This window comes from Stegastes partitus, unplaced genomic scaffold (genome assembly GCF_000690725.1).
Source record: "Stegastes partitus isolate 25-593 unplaced genomic scaffold, Stegastes_partitus-1.0.2 Scaffold1528, whole genome shotgun sequence".
Taxonomy (NCBI): Eukaryota; Metazoa; Chordata; class Actinopteri; family Pomacentridae; genus Stegastes; species Stegastes partitus.
The window spans coordinates 27,385-41,571 of NW_007579259.1; the positions used below are offsets into that span (position 1 = coordinate 27,385).

The following is a 14,187-nucleotide window of genomic DNA, read 5'->3' on the forward strand; positions in this document are numbered from 1 at the left end:
TCCACATGTGGACGTTATTCACAGTTTTTGTAAAATTCTGTATTTTTACAATTAATGATTTATTCGTTTACATTGTGTGACTGTAAAATTACACCATTTTTACTGTATTTAAATATTAATGTTTTACAGATATTTGCTTGTGTTGTGAAAGAAAAATTATCTGTATTAAGGAGTGAAAATGGTAAAAGAGTTTTCTGGATTTTCCCAGTTTTGTAAAATTACAGAAGTATTAATTTACACATTAACCATAATAAACATTCACAAACCTGTAAATAGCAAAAAAGATCGATGTTATTTGGAAGAAAAATTATCTAAATTAAGCATTGAAAATTAAGAAATGTGTTTTTTTTAGTGTTATTTTACAGATTTTCCATGTTTTTCTAAATTACAAATAATATCTCTAAAAAATCTTCAGCATTCATTTTGACTGTAAAAAACAAAAATACAAATAGAAAACAAAACTGTGAATAATGTCCACATCACAAATCAGTATTTTTCCAAGTGTAATTTGTTCTTTTGCAGTGTGTCACTGTAAAATTAACTGTTGTACATTTTAAAATCTGCTCAAAACATAATTTTACAGACCTATTTTTGCACATAATAGAAATAAACCATTTAACATATGTCTTCTTCTGTTTTGTGATTTTTTTGTTTTCACCAGAATCCTCGTTATGTTAATGAACATTTAGCTGCTGCAGGATCCTTCAGTGGAAGTCGTCTCTCTTTTCTTTTTCTGCTCACAGAGATATCAAATGATAAATATTTGGACGTTGCCGTGACGCCCGGCTGCTGTCTGGGCTCTGAAACGAGGAGCTCCGAGACTTTCTCACAGATCTACAGCGAGGCCTCGATGAAAAGGCGAAGCTCAGAACACCTGCTGCTCCGCTCAGGTCTTTTATTTAGTGGAAAGGTATGTTGTTCCGTCTCCGCCGCCTCCAGCACCTGATATTTACTCGACACTCGGGGGGGCCGACCTTCGACCTTCTCTGTTTCAGCTCCGCAGGTTGGAGCTTCCCTCCTGCAGCGAAATCAGCTCGGTCACAAACTGTTGTCGGTCACATGAAGAGATAACGAACCGAGGGAACACACGAGGCTTCCTTTGTTTGGAGAGCACATCAGCTGAAGGCACTGTTTGGATTTAAGCTCAGAAATACTATAGAAATGTAAATTATGTGCATTTTTAGTCCCACAATCATAAAAAAATACAACATTTTTACATTTAATTCAATTATTTATGTTGTAAAACTTTAGGAAATGCTTTAAATTCACACCCAAAACACAAACTAATGGAGCTAAACTTTCCAATATTACGAATCAACGCCTTTCATATCAAGCCCAGTCGCTGTGAATAATTCATTTCATGTGCATCACTTTATCCTCATGTTCCTCCAAAGTAAAGCCTGACTGGACGCCGACTTCCTCCACAGCTGCCAACACGCTGAGACTCACCCAGAACATACAGTTCGAGTGAAAATCTTTTGTTTTTAACATAAAATTCATGCTCACGTCTTGGCCGGGTGATTAAAGGGGTTCGGTAGTTCACAGAGACGCAGTAAACTCCAGGAAGCGTTGGACGTGAGTCACTAATGTGGTTCTGGATAACGAGGAACTGCGGAAGCGTGTGGGAACAGAACACGTTCTTCTCGGGGACAAATCTGACTTTTACAGTCACGTTAAAGTTGAATTTTGTGGAAATTCAGCAGATTCTTTTATATCAATTGTGCAGCAATGCAAAGATGTCCTATTACTGCCAATAAAAAGCATATAGATGGTGTAGAAATGCATCTGTTTTTATATGTAAATAGTTTGNTGAAAGAAAAATTATCTGTATTAAGGAGTGAAAATGGTAAAAGAGTTTTCTGGATTTTCCCAGTTTTGTTAAATTACAGAAGTATTAATTTACACATTAACCATAAAAAAAATTCACAAACCTGTAAAAAGCAAAAAAGATCGATGTTATTTGGAAGAAAAATTATCTAAATTAAGCATTGAAAATTAAGAAATGTGTTTTTTTTGTGTGTTATTTTACAGATTTTCCCTGTTTTTCTAAATTTCAAATAATATCTCAAAAAATCTTCAGTATTCATTTTGACTGTAAAAAACTAAAATACAAATAAAAAACAAAACTGTGAAGAACGTCCACATCACAAATCAGTATTTTTCCAAGTGTGTCACTGTAAAATTAACTGTTGTACATTTTAAAATCTGCTCAAAACATAATTTTACAGACCTATTTTTGCACATAATAGAAATAAACCATTTAACATATGTCTTCTTCTGTTTTGTGATTTTTTTGTTTTCACCAGAATCCTCGTTATGTTAATGAACATTTAGCTGCTGCAGGATCCTTCAGTGGAAGTCGTCTCTCTTTTCTTTTTCTGCTCACAGAGATACCAAATGATAAATATTTGGACGTTGCCGTGACGCCCGGCTGCTGTCTGGGCTCTGAAACGAGGAGCTCCGAGACTTTCTCACAGATCTACAGCGAGGCCTCGATGAAAAGGCGAAGCTCAGAACACCTGCTGCTCCGCTCAGGTCTTTTATTTAGTGGAAAGGTATGTTGTTCCGTCTCCGCCGCCTCCAGCACCTGATATTTACTCGACACTCGGGGGGGCCGACCTTCGACCTTCTCTGTTTCAGCTCCGCAGGTTGGAGCTTCCCTCCTGCAGCGAAATCAGCTCGGTCACAAACTGTTGTCGGTCACATGAAGAGATAACGAACCGAGGGAACACACGAGGCTTCCTTTGTTTGGAGAGCACATCAGCTGAAGGCACTGTTTGGATTTAAGCTCAGAAATACTATAGAAATGTAAATGATGTGCATTTTTAGTCACACAATCATAAAAAAATACAACATTTTTACATTTAATTCAATTATTTATGTTGTAAAACTTTAGGAAATGCTTTAAATTCACACCCAAAACACAAACTAATGGAGCTAAACTTTCCAATATTACGAATCAACGCCTTTCATATCAAGCCCAGTCGCTGTGAATAATTCATTTCATGTGCATCACTTTATCCTCATGTTCCTCCAAAGTAAAGCCTGACTGGACGCCGACTTCCTCCACAGCTGCCAACACGCTGAGACTCACCCAGAACATACAGTTCGAGTGAAAATCTTTTGTTTTTAACATAAAATTCATGCTCACGTCTTGGCCGGGTGATTAAAGGGGTTCGGTAGTTCACAGAGACGCAGTAAACTCCAGGAAGTGTTGGACGTGAGTCACTAATGTGGTTCTGGATAACGAGGAACTGCGGAAGCGTGTGGGAACAGAACACGTTCTTCTCGGGGACAAATCTGACTTTTACAGTCACGTTAAAGTTGAATTTTGTGGAAATTCAGCAGCTTCTTTTATATCAATTGTGCAGCAATGCAAAGATGTCCTATTACTGCCAATAAAAAGCATGTAGACGGTGTAGAAATGCATCTGTTTTTATATGTAAATAGTTTGTTTTTACATGTTTTTATTGGGTAAGCGTGTGTGATTTAGGTTTAGTTGAAGCTTTTTACACTCTGGAGCCCAAAACCTGCCAGTGGGTTTGGAAGACATGCTATCTTATTAAAAAATACCTAAATTACACCATTTTTCACAACCAGAAGTTTTAAAAAATCACCAGATTTCAGTCCTTGAACCAAACATGTGTGATAAGCTGTACAGCCACAAGCTTAAAAATCATTACAATTCATCTAAAGCACTTAATTAAACACAACTCGTTTAAAAATTTACCAAAAATAACATATTTTTGCTTATCAGAGGCTGTAAAAAAACAAAAAATCTCTGTTTTTCAGTGCAACTGTGAAGCTGTGACTGACTCAGTTGTGACTCAAACTCATGTGAGAAAAGTTCTGTGAGTTTTCAGCTGAACTGCAGGCTGTGTTCAGACAAGCAGGACACATGACTGCTGTGATTTAAAAGAAATATTCTGTACATGTGACCCATCTGCACGAAATCAGTCACCTTGGGCTACAACAGAGATACAGCCTGGAATACGCTAACACATTGTAGAGTATTGATTTTGGGTTTATTACTTACATCGGTGAATTTAGTTGTTTTCTACATGTAGGTAACGTGTAACACCGTCAGGCAGATGGGTCACATGTTAGGAAATTATGGCTTTGAAACTGTTATTTACTGTTGTTCAATTACATTTAATATGTAGTAAAATCACAGCAAACAGAATTAATGTACATGTTGAGTTAAAATGTAAAAAACAGAAAAATAAGGTCAAAACTGTAAATTATGCCCACATCAGAAATCTGTACTTTTATAAATAGCAATTCATCATGCTATAAAGTTTGACTGCAAGATTGCTTTTTCTTTTTATTGTTGTATTTATATCAGCAAAATATTGTTGATTTATGGATATTTATCAATGTGTAAAGACGAATTTTGTACATTAAGAAGGGGTCATTTTAAAACTGTTAATTAACAGAAATGTCCTGTTTTGTTAAATTGCGAATAAGAATTATTAAAATCACAGCAAAAAGCAGTAATTTACATGTTTACTGTCATGTTTTGGTTTTTTTTGAAAGACAAACTGTAAATAAAGTCCACATAAGAAAATAAATCTGTATTTTTACAAACAGTGATCAGTTCTTTTAAACAGAGTGACCATAAAATTAGTTTTGTTCTATTTAAACTGGCTTAAAATCTCATTATTTTAACAATATTTGAGGTTATTTTCACAGTTCCCTACACTCTTTAACTTTTTTTTTTCTGGTATCTTTGGTGCCAGATTTTCAGATTTATTTTTACTTTTACTATTTTTTACATCGTAAACAAGCGATAAAACTGAGTCACTGAAACATTTGGTTTTCAGCAATGCAAAGAGAAAAACAACAACAACAAGGAGTCATTGTGGCTCCATATAACAACGTCTGGCTACAGATTCGTGTCTTAACTTTTGCAGCGGTGACTCCAAACAGTCACTAAAGTTCCGGACAAATCGTTTTCTGCGCAGTAACAAACCGCGATAGAGGCGCTGCAGCGATGTTTGATTTATCGACCTGCAACCACGTGATGTGCGGAGAGGAGCGCTTGTTTCGGGGATCCACCTCCAGGAACAGAGTCCTCCGAGCTCCGCTGCCTCCTCCCTCCTCCCTCCGCGGCTCTTTGTCATCCTGAGCGAAGTCTCCAGCGAGCGGAGCGCAAAACTCTCCTCTAATTACCAAGCGGGGGAAGCGCAGGGTGAGAGACAATAAGTGCCGTTTGCGCCACTTTCGCAGCCATTTCTCCAAAACTCTCAATGGGACCCGGAGACTGAGGACTGTTTCGCGTGGAGCCGCAGAGATGGTCCGTTGCGCGTTTGGTTCGGTGCGCACGTCGTTCCTTGGATTTTTACGCATCGTGCTGCTGTGGGTCGCGCATTCAGGGGCGCAACATGGTAGGTGGATGCTGAACTTTTTACGGCTCTCTTTGCAAAATCCAACCGTTTTCAACACTTTTTTTTCTATTTAAAACCGAAGCAGATGTCTAACACAACCAACGCACCGTTTCATTCCTCATTTCTGCGCGTAAAGGTAGAAATAAGCTCATCTCGCCTGTTAGATTCTGCAGAGCTGCATGACTTTGCTGCCAGGCTGCATTCCCATCACTCAGCTCCAGAGGTTAGATGGACCTTCAAAGGCACCAGACGAGAGCAGAAGCAGCCGCTGTGTGGAGAAAGAAACAACTCTGAGACTCTAACATCAGAGAAAAACTCACATATTTTAGCTCACGTATAGAACAAATACATACATGCAGCTACTTCTTTATCTGAGGCTGTTTTCACTTCACACAGGTGAGATGAGGTCCAGCCTGTGTCGAGTTAAATTCACCACCGTGGACTTGATCATAGTTTGGAGCTTCTTGTGGAAAACAACAAACAGAAATAAAACTTGCATTAAGACACGAAGACACTGCTGTAATTGAAACAAGGTTAGAAAACCGAGTTATGACTCATTAGACAACATGATCAACACGCTTGTGGCTCAACTTATTCCAGGAAACATGATGAACCTCAGTTTGTTTTTTTCAGTCAGATGCTGGTCTTTCTGCAACACTGTTAAAAAAATACATTAAATTAAATAAAAATTGCCGACTAACTACAGATAAATATTTGTTTGATCATCATTACTCACCATAAAAAACTACAAAAATATATTTATGTTAAAAAAAAATGAAAATATGGCAGCAGGGTAGCCAAAAAAAAACCCCTTAAAAAATGGGGTAAAAAATATTTAAAATAACAATAAATATCTGTAAAATGATGTTACTTCTTGCTAATTTAAATAAAGTAAAACTGTGTAATTTTAGGGATTTGCACAGATAAATAACAAATTACTATGTTAAGAATACAGACTTTTATTTTTAATTTTTACAGTTTTGGTATAGATCTTTTGTTTTTTTTTAATGTGTAAATTAATAATTTTTTTGTATGATTTTACAACATATCCAAATTTAACAAAACAGAAAAAAATCTGTAAAATAATTTTTAAATGTTTTACTATTTTTTAATTCTTAATCATTTTATTTTGAAGTAACAGCAATTATCTGTAAAATAATTAAATTTTTGTTGATTTGAAAATTGACTGATTTTAATCATAATAAAATAAAAAATTACCAATAACAGATAAACTCATATTTTTGTGATTTTAATAATTAGCAACTGTAAAAATAGTGTAAATTTACAAAAACTGAAAATGTTTTTTTTTTTTTTAAGCTAAACTATAGTCTTGATGTGGACATTATTTACGGTTTTGACCCTTTTTGTACACGGTAACGAGTAAATTGATGCTTTCCGTCTGAGATTTTACTCGTTATCTGCAACGTAGTAAAACTGTAAAGCAGCAGTGAATTGTTAAAGTCAAATCTGTCTTAAAATGCTAATTTTTTTTACAGCGTACGACGTGGTCACGAGTTTAAAAGATTGTAAAAGGTGCACAAAGGTTTTATGATTTTAGCACAAAGCGTCACATAAAAGTCACGCTGGCAGGTTGTTGTTTTCGCAGCTGTCAGTTTTCAGCATCATGACATAAAAAAAACAAAAAGTTAGACGCAAAGTCCTGCAGCTTGAGTCAAATTAAATTTATATCTGACGGTAGGAAGTCGACATCGTTTCACTGCGTCCAACCTGCCACCCCGTCCTCCATCTTTGTCCGACGACACATCAAAGCTCACAGTCGTAAACTTTAAGGCGGGCTGTCGTAAAATCAAACACTGGGGCTGCTGGCGGTAAGAATACCAGGCATTTCTGAGCCAAGACAAAGTCTGAAGCAGACACAGAAGAAGGAAATCTAACTGTACTGGTTTACAGAGCGTCTTTAACCCGGCTGACCTCTCACAGGGACCACACCTGATGAACTGTAGCAACAACAACCCAAGAAGGAAAGTTTACCAAGACGCCAAATATCCTCTAATAGTTCAATATTCAATGTGACGCTGCAGCTGCATGACATGAGGAGCAATAATGTGCTTGGAAAAGCAGCTACAGGTGATTATTATCAAACTGTCTGAGGACGATGAAGAGACTTAGGGTAAATCTGAGTCAAACTTATGAGGCGAAGCTCAAATTATCAAAACAAATCTTGCATTTTATTTGCAAAAAATAGTTTATGGCTTTATATAGTGGATTATTCCCAACCTTCATTTAAAACTATGGTTGAAACAGGGTTCTCCAAGTATTTTCCAGTTGAACACGGTGTTTATAAGGTAGAGGATGGTCAATTTCCAGACTACATAACGGGTTTTTATCATGTGGCAAAAACACATTATTAACCTGAACAGGGTTTCAAATCTACTGGATGATACACCTACAGGTGGTGTGAATTTAAAAACCCTTAAACGAGATTGATGTGACTTTAAAGAGCAACTAGTATTCAATTAAGTTAGCAGGCAATGGCTAACTTTAGCATGCTAATGTGCTCATAGATGCTTACAGGCAGGTATAATGTTTACCATGCCAATAGTGTTTGTTAGCGTATTAGCAAGCTAAAGTTAGACATTGACTGCTAGCATTTGTTTATTTAGCAGGCAATGCCTAACTTTAAAATGCTAACATGCTCATAAATGCTAACATGTTTACCATGCCAATAGTGTTTGTTAGCGTGTTAGCCACTGCCTGCTAGCATTTAATTAGTCAGCAGGCAATGGCTAACTTTAGCATGCTAATGTGCTCATAGATGCTAACAGGCAGGTTTCATGTTTACCATGCCAATTGTGTTTGTTAGCGTGTTAGCATGCTAGGGATCAACCTGATGTTTTCCAGGGCAGATACCAATTATGTGCAATCAAAGGGATCAATAAGTGATTTGAAGCTTTTGTATTTGCTTTAAAAATGAAAATAAAAAGGAAAACATGAACACAAAGCTTCATTTTCTGGCCATATGTTCAACATGTGTTGAGCTAAAAGAACATTTTTCAACATATATCCTGCAGCGTTATTTGATCTGGAATCTGTTAGAAAACAACCACGCAGATAAATGCAAAAATGCTGAACGTCGGATCTGATGGCTGCGCTGTAGCATCACGCTCCAAGAAACGCAGCAGCAAAGAAGAAAGCTGTCAGCTGACAAACATGGAAGCAAAGCAGCTCTCTGGCTGTTTACATAAACCGGCCTCGCAAATGACTTATGAGGAAGGAAGTGTTCCGACATGTTTGTTGGACCTCAAAGATTCACGCAGTGTGTTTGGGTGAGAACCGCCGAATGTAAACACGACTCTTGTTTGAAGCTCTGCAGGGAAGCTTTAAAATCCCAGACAGCAGATGTCAACACCTTGACAGAAAGGAGGGAAACTCTCAGTCAGCTGCACGTATTCTGTTAATGAATAGTAATGACTTAAAGCCCAACTGTGGCCACTCAGCTGTACTCATCTTTATGCTGAATGGACATTTTTATTTATTTCTCAACAAAGCAGGGATCAACAGTCCTCTAATTTAAATCAGTTGTCATTTCACCTGCAGCTTGCTGATTAATTACTGAACCGATTAATGATCCGGTGCCAACAAGTTGTCCATAAAAATACCTCTAAACTTGGACATCGCTTCTGATCTGTGTGGACAGATGTTTTCTGTAGAAAGCACGATGTCTATAAGACGACTGCAGCTGTTTCTCTTTGAGCATGTGGCCATGTTGGCTGGACAAACTTTCATTGCATTTGTCAGTGTACAAGAACATTCTGTGATGCCTCTCGCGGTATTTATATGCTACGCCCTACTGCAGACAACCATCCACGGATAGTCAAGCAGAAACTAACAGCACCAATTCAACTCAGATCTTTGGCCTTAAAGGACAAACGGATCTGCTGAATCAAATTTCATCGCAGTCCTTACAGAAGCCTGAATCATCAACGTGGTCAATCTGACACCAGAACTAAGTGGTAAAGCCGAAGAAAACATCACAACATCAGGAGCATCAATCCTCCAGGGAACATAGATTTCACAGTAATCCATCTTGTACTTGTTGAGGGTTTCGAAAAATGACTTCTTCTATGAAGCTTAACGAGCTCATGCACTGAAACAAGTTGGAGCCAATGAAAAGTTCCAATATCGCACAAAACTTCTAAAGTTTTGAGGATTTCATTCATACTGGGGACGTCCTGATCATTTTTTTTGCCCCCCATCATGTGAGCTGCTGATATCCGACACTATTTTATTAGCTAATTCACACTTTAAGCACCGTGGGTTAGCACGAGTCTCTTCCTGTTTCATAACGCCGTCACCAGAGGAGGTGGGTAGTTCCATGTTGGCATGCAAACAGCATTGTGGGGGTTCAGCTAGTGAAGGGCCACAAGTCTTCTGTGAGGCTTAAGGAGGCGCAAAATCAAATCAGAATCGATTAAACAGATGTGACAGGGGACGTAAACGAAAGGTCAGGCTTTGATCCTTGTCGATACCAATCAGTTTAAAATTGCCTTGATGTGGCCTCGATCCCGATCTAAGGACGGGGCTCGGACCGTCACAACACACGCCAACTACACTTTGGTCACGTTTCCTCTTGTAAAGGCTTGTCGCTCAACAAGATAAATGCTGCTCGTCAAGAAAGAAACTTGAGGTGAAATGAACTGGTTTCAAAAGGAGGAACAAGGTTGTCGTTTTACGAATCCATCATTGTTGGGGTTTAGCTAGTAAAGGGGCGCCATGACAAAGTCTTCTGTAAAGCCTAATGACGTCAGACATCAAACCAAGCTGATATTATTTACCACAAATATTAGTCCATGACCAATAGACAGTACGCAGAACTTACAGTATCAATTGATTGATGATTGATGTTGCCACAGATGTTAATTAAATAATACAGATTTACAATACAAGCCACAGTGGACGTAAACAAAAGATTGGGTCTGAGAGTTCTTGCCGATACCGATCAGGTGAAACCAGCCTTGGTTGGCCTCTGACCCAAGAACAGGGGTTGTAAAAAGGATTTCATTGGCAGTTCAAATGCTGCTCATCCAGCCAGTCAAGGAAGAAAATATCAGAACCGTCATCTCAAAATCTTTCCGATCATGACTCCTTCAGATTCTTCAAACCCTGTTCTTAATTTTTTTAAAAGGAAGAGTGTTACCTCCCACAGAACTTGAGTCTTAACCCTTCGGTGTGACTGTAGTTTGCAGTGAGACCCTCTGGGAAAAACACCCGTAGCCTCAGTTGTGTTAACACCACGCTCTCCCAAATTAATCTTCTTTCCTGAGAAACGGGAGACTTCCCTGCAGAGTCCCTGCACATCTGGGCTGCTGAGGGCCTCCCTCCCAGTGGGATCTCGTCCTCCTCCCCCCTCCGGGAGCCGCTTCATTAGCTCAAAGCCCCCTCCCTCACCCTGCGGCTCTCTAAACTCATTAAGCCACCAATTGGAACAGTTTAACCAGCAGCCCAAGTCTGGCCGGTTGTCCTCCTGCCTGAAAACCTGGCTGTTTGGACAACCTGTGACCTCGGATCTTGTCAGCGGAGCTTCCAGACGAGGCGTTCACTCAGACGGGCGGCCGAGTAAACAAGAGCATTTGCTTTAAAGGGGGCTGTCAACATGAAGACCAGCCTGCACGACCTTGTTTAGGCTGCGGTTCACTGGCAGTAACTTCTCCCTGTCCATTCGTGGCTTTGAGGGTCTTAAGACGCCCTAAATACCCCAAATGTTTGCTTTCCCTGACGTGACTTTACTCAGCCGCCGCAATCGAAGTCAAACAGGGGAAACGAGGTGAACAAGTCTGGAAGTTAAAGCCCGGCTCGTTCTCTTTGTTTGGGTCTGTTAACAGAGACCTCTGCTGCCGACTTTGACCCGTTTCGTTGGGCAGATTTAGAGCTTTTGAGAGTGTGTTAGTGTGGAAAACTACATGTTCTGCTCAAATAATTTCCCCGGTAGTTTGAGCCTCCAGCTGCAGCCGGTGTGCAGAGGCCTGTCATGCGCCATTGGTTTTAGCGTCCTTTCCTGGGGCGAGTTAAGAGAGGCGAGAGGCTCACAGGAATGCCTGTTATTCTTAGCAATTTAGATAACCTGTGGGGGTGAAATGATCCTTTCTGCTCAGCACCCCGACACCAAAGAGCAAATCTGTACACACGAATTTGTCACCTTTGTCTTGAGACGGCGTGAAGTCCGCCGGCAGAAAACCTTCACTTCTGGTCAGTCGCGGGTAAATAAACAGATTCCCGAGGGATCTGGAAAACAATTGTAGCAGCTTCCCAGACATCACTCGTCATATTAATGTTGTTTTCCTCATTTGATTCCTCTGAGACACGCTGAAAAGATTTCCTGGATAAAGAAGATCAAATCAGATGTTTGCTGTTACACTGAGAACTCCTTCGTTAAATCGTTATGTTGATGCTTTAAGAGGTTTTGGTGGGTTCTACCAACCAGAACCTACATTTGAACTTCAAAATTAATTAATATTTGAAACTGCCAACACCAAATTAAATAATAGTCTTAAAATTAGACTTAATCCAATGAGGTATGACTGTGTTTTTTGGGCACTATTGGCCAGCGTAACGGAAATGATTGGAAAAGTTGTGCTAATATCTCAGAGTTATGCTCCGATGAGTGTCATTTATTTGTTGGAATTTATGCAAAACTTTAGTTTAATTTGGGTTTATCTTAATAAGTTAACTCCTCTGTTGAATTCTTTTGAGTAAAACTTTGCTTGATTTGTGAAGTTACATTAAATTTAAACTTAAAACTGCTTATTGTTTTATTATATGTTTAAATTTCCAACACTAACCTCAACATTAATGTCAAAATTAGATTTACTCCAACTAGCTGTTATTGTAATTTTGACCACGACTGACCAAGAACATCTCACAAGAAAAATGGAAAGTTGACTTTGTAGTTAAAGTAAAATAAAAACATGTTAAGCTGTCTATTATATTTTATTTTTTTGGACGTAAAGCTGTAGCTGTAGCTGGTATTTCAGGGATATGCTCTTATGAGCATCATTTATTCGTTGGAATAAGGAACTTTAGTTTTGAACAATAAGGCGATTTACAGTTTGGTTTTTAAATCAACCAAAGTTTGACCACCGACAGCTTCTTCCAGAGCTTTCACCTCGACACCACAGCCTTCTTGAGCATCATAACCGGCCTGCTACTCGCATTTTCACTGTTGATTAATCTGCAATTTTCTCGATTACTTGATTAGTTATTTGGGAGGAGATACTCAGCTTATGTCAGAGGAGGGAAAGAGAGAGAAATTTTTCTGATTCGGGAAGCTGGGATCAGAGAACCTTTACTGCCTTTTTCAAGCACTCAAACCGATTAATGACGTTTAATGTGCTAGTCGACCACTAATCGATTATTTGACTGATTGTTGTAGCTCTTATGTGGTACGATGACACTTTTGGTTGGTTGTTGAGCCTCAGGAATACTTGGACCCTGAGTGAGGACTGTTCAGTCAAACTCCTGTTCCCACACAGTTTAAATGAACCTTTTTCCTCCTGCAGTCTGCAGAGAGAGAAAACGAGGACAGCCAGACGTTCATGCGCTAACTCCCACAACATCATGAGCTGCTTTTGTTTTGTCTACCTCTGTGCTGTCTGATCTCTCAGCCCCGTCCTGCACTCGGCCAAACAGCAGGACCCCGTCAGATATAAAGACGTGATCTGAGATTCTTTTCATTTCCTGGAACTTAAAAAAAAGCAGAGGAGGGGATTTTAGGCTGGAAAACGTAGATTTTTCAGTGAAAAACAGATTAAAGGTGTCCACAACAACATACGATATCTCTTTCTCTGCCTGCAGCTTTTCATTTTAGCTGCATGAACAAAAGAAAAATGCTCCAGTTCAGCCTCCTTTTGCTCACTGTTTTGGTGTCTTTGCTTGTCACTGTTGGTGTCCTTGTTCTCAGCTCCAGAGTGTTACCCAGGAGGCCATCGGACTCTGCGTAATCCCTATCGCAGCGTCGACTTCGACTCCACCGAGATCCAGAACACGGCCATCCAGGACCTGATCTGCGACCACTCGCTGTCGCCCGGCTGGTACAGATTCAGGATCAACAACAAGCCGGCGGAGATGCCGACCACCTGCGTTGAGGTAAACTGGCCAAAGTGTCAACGCCACCGCAGGGTTTGTGTTTATCCCACTGTCTCCTCTGTGTCTCTTCCCCTCTACTTAAAAAAGAAAAGCTTCCATCTGTGCCAAAAAACAGCACAGAACATCCTCTGCAAGTGCAATATTCAGCATCCATCACACTGCTATAATGAGCACCTTCAGTCCAGGTGCAGGGTGTAATGACCGCCTTCCTCCAGGTAATGACTGTTTCCGTCGTCGTCCTCTGCAGATGAACCGCTGCGGCACCCAGGCTCCGGTGTGGCTGTCGCTGAAGGACACCTCCCTGCCGCGGCCCGGCGAGGTGCGCCAGCTCTCCGCCTGCGCCACCTGGCAGTTCTTCCAGGGCAGCGCCAAAGACTGCTGCCTCTTCCGCATCCCCGTCACCGTGAGGAACTGTGGCGAATTCCTGGTCTACCACCTGCAGCCAACGCAGGGCTGCATGGGATACTGCGCGAAAGGTGAGGATTCAGCAGTTGCATGTAGATGTTGTTCTGCAGAACCTCACTGTTGAAGCAATGAAGTTCATTCTTGTCCATGGAAACGGGCGTCTCTTAATGTTAAGCTCCTGTTTCCTACATTAAAGGGCCCATATTGTGTCCCTTCTCAGCAAATTAATGCAGGTCTCATATGTCCCCTTAATGGGTTTTTTGGTTTTTCAGCTCAAACTCCTGCAAAGACG

At 40.0% G+C, this 14,187-nt stretch overlaps 1 protein-coding gene across 1 annotated transcript in view; it reads left to right on the forward strand.

The window, feature by feature from the left end:
• Positions 1-14,187, forward strand: part of LOC103371121 (von Willebrand factor D and EGF domain-containing protein) — a 52,538-nt gene that overhangs the window by 2,455 nt on the left and 35,896 nt on the right. Inside the window, exons 4-5 of the mRNA XM_008300347.1 lie at positions 13,306-13,490; positions 13,738-13,966. Coding sequence (XP_008298569.1) covers positions 13,306-13,490; positions 13,738-13,966 — 414 coding nt within the window. The remainder of the gene's footprint in view (positions 1-13,305; positions 13,491-13,737; positions 13,967-14,187) is intronic.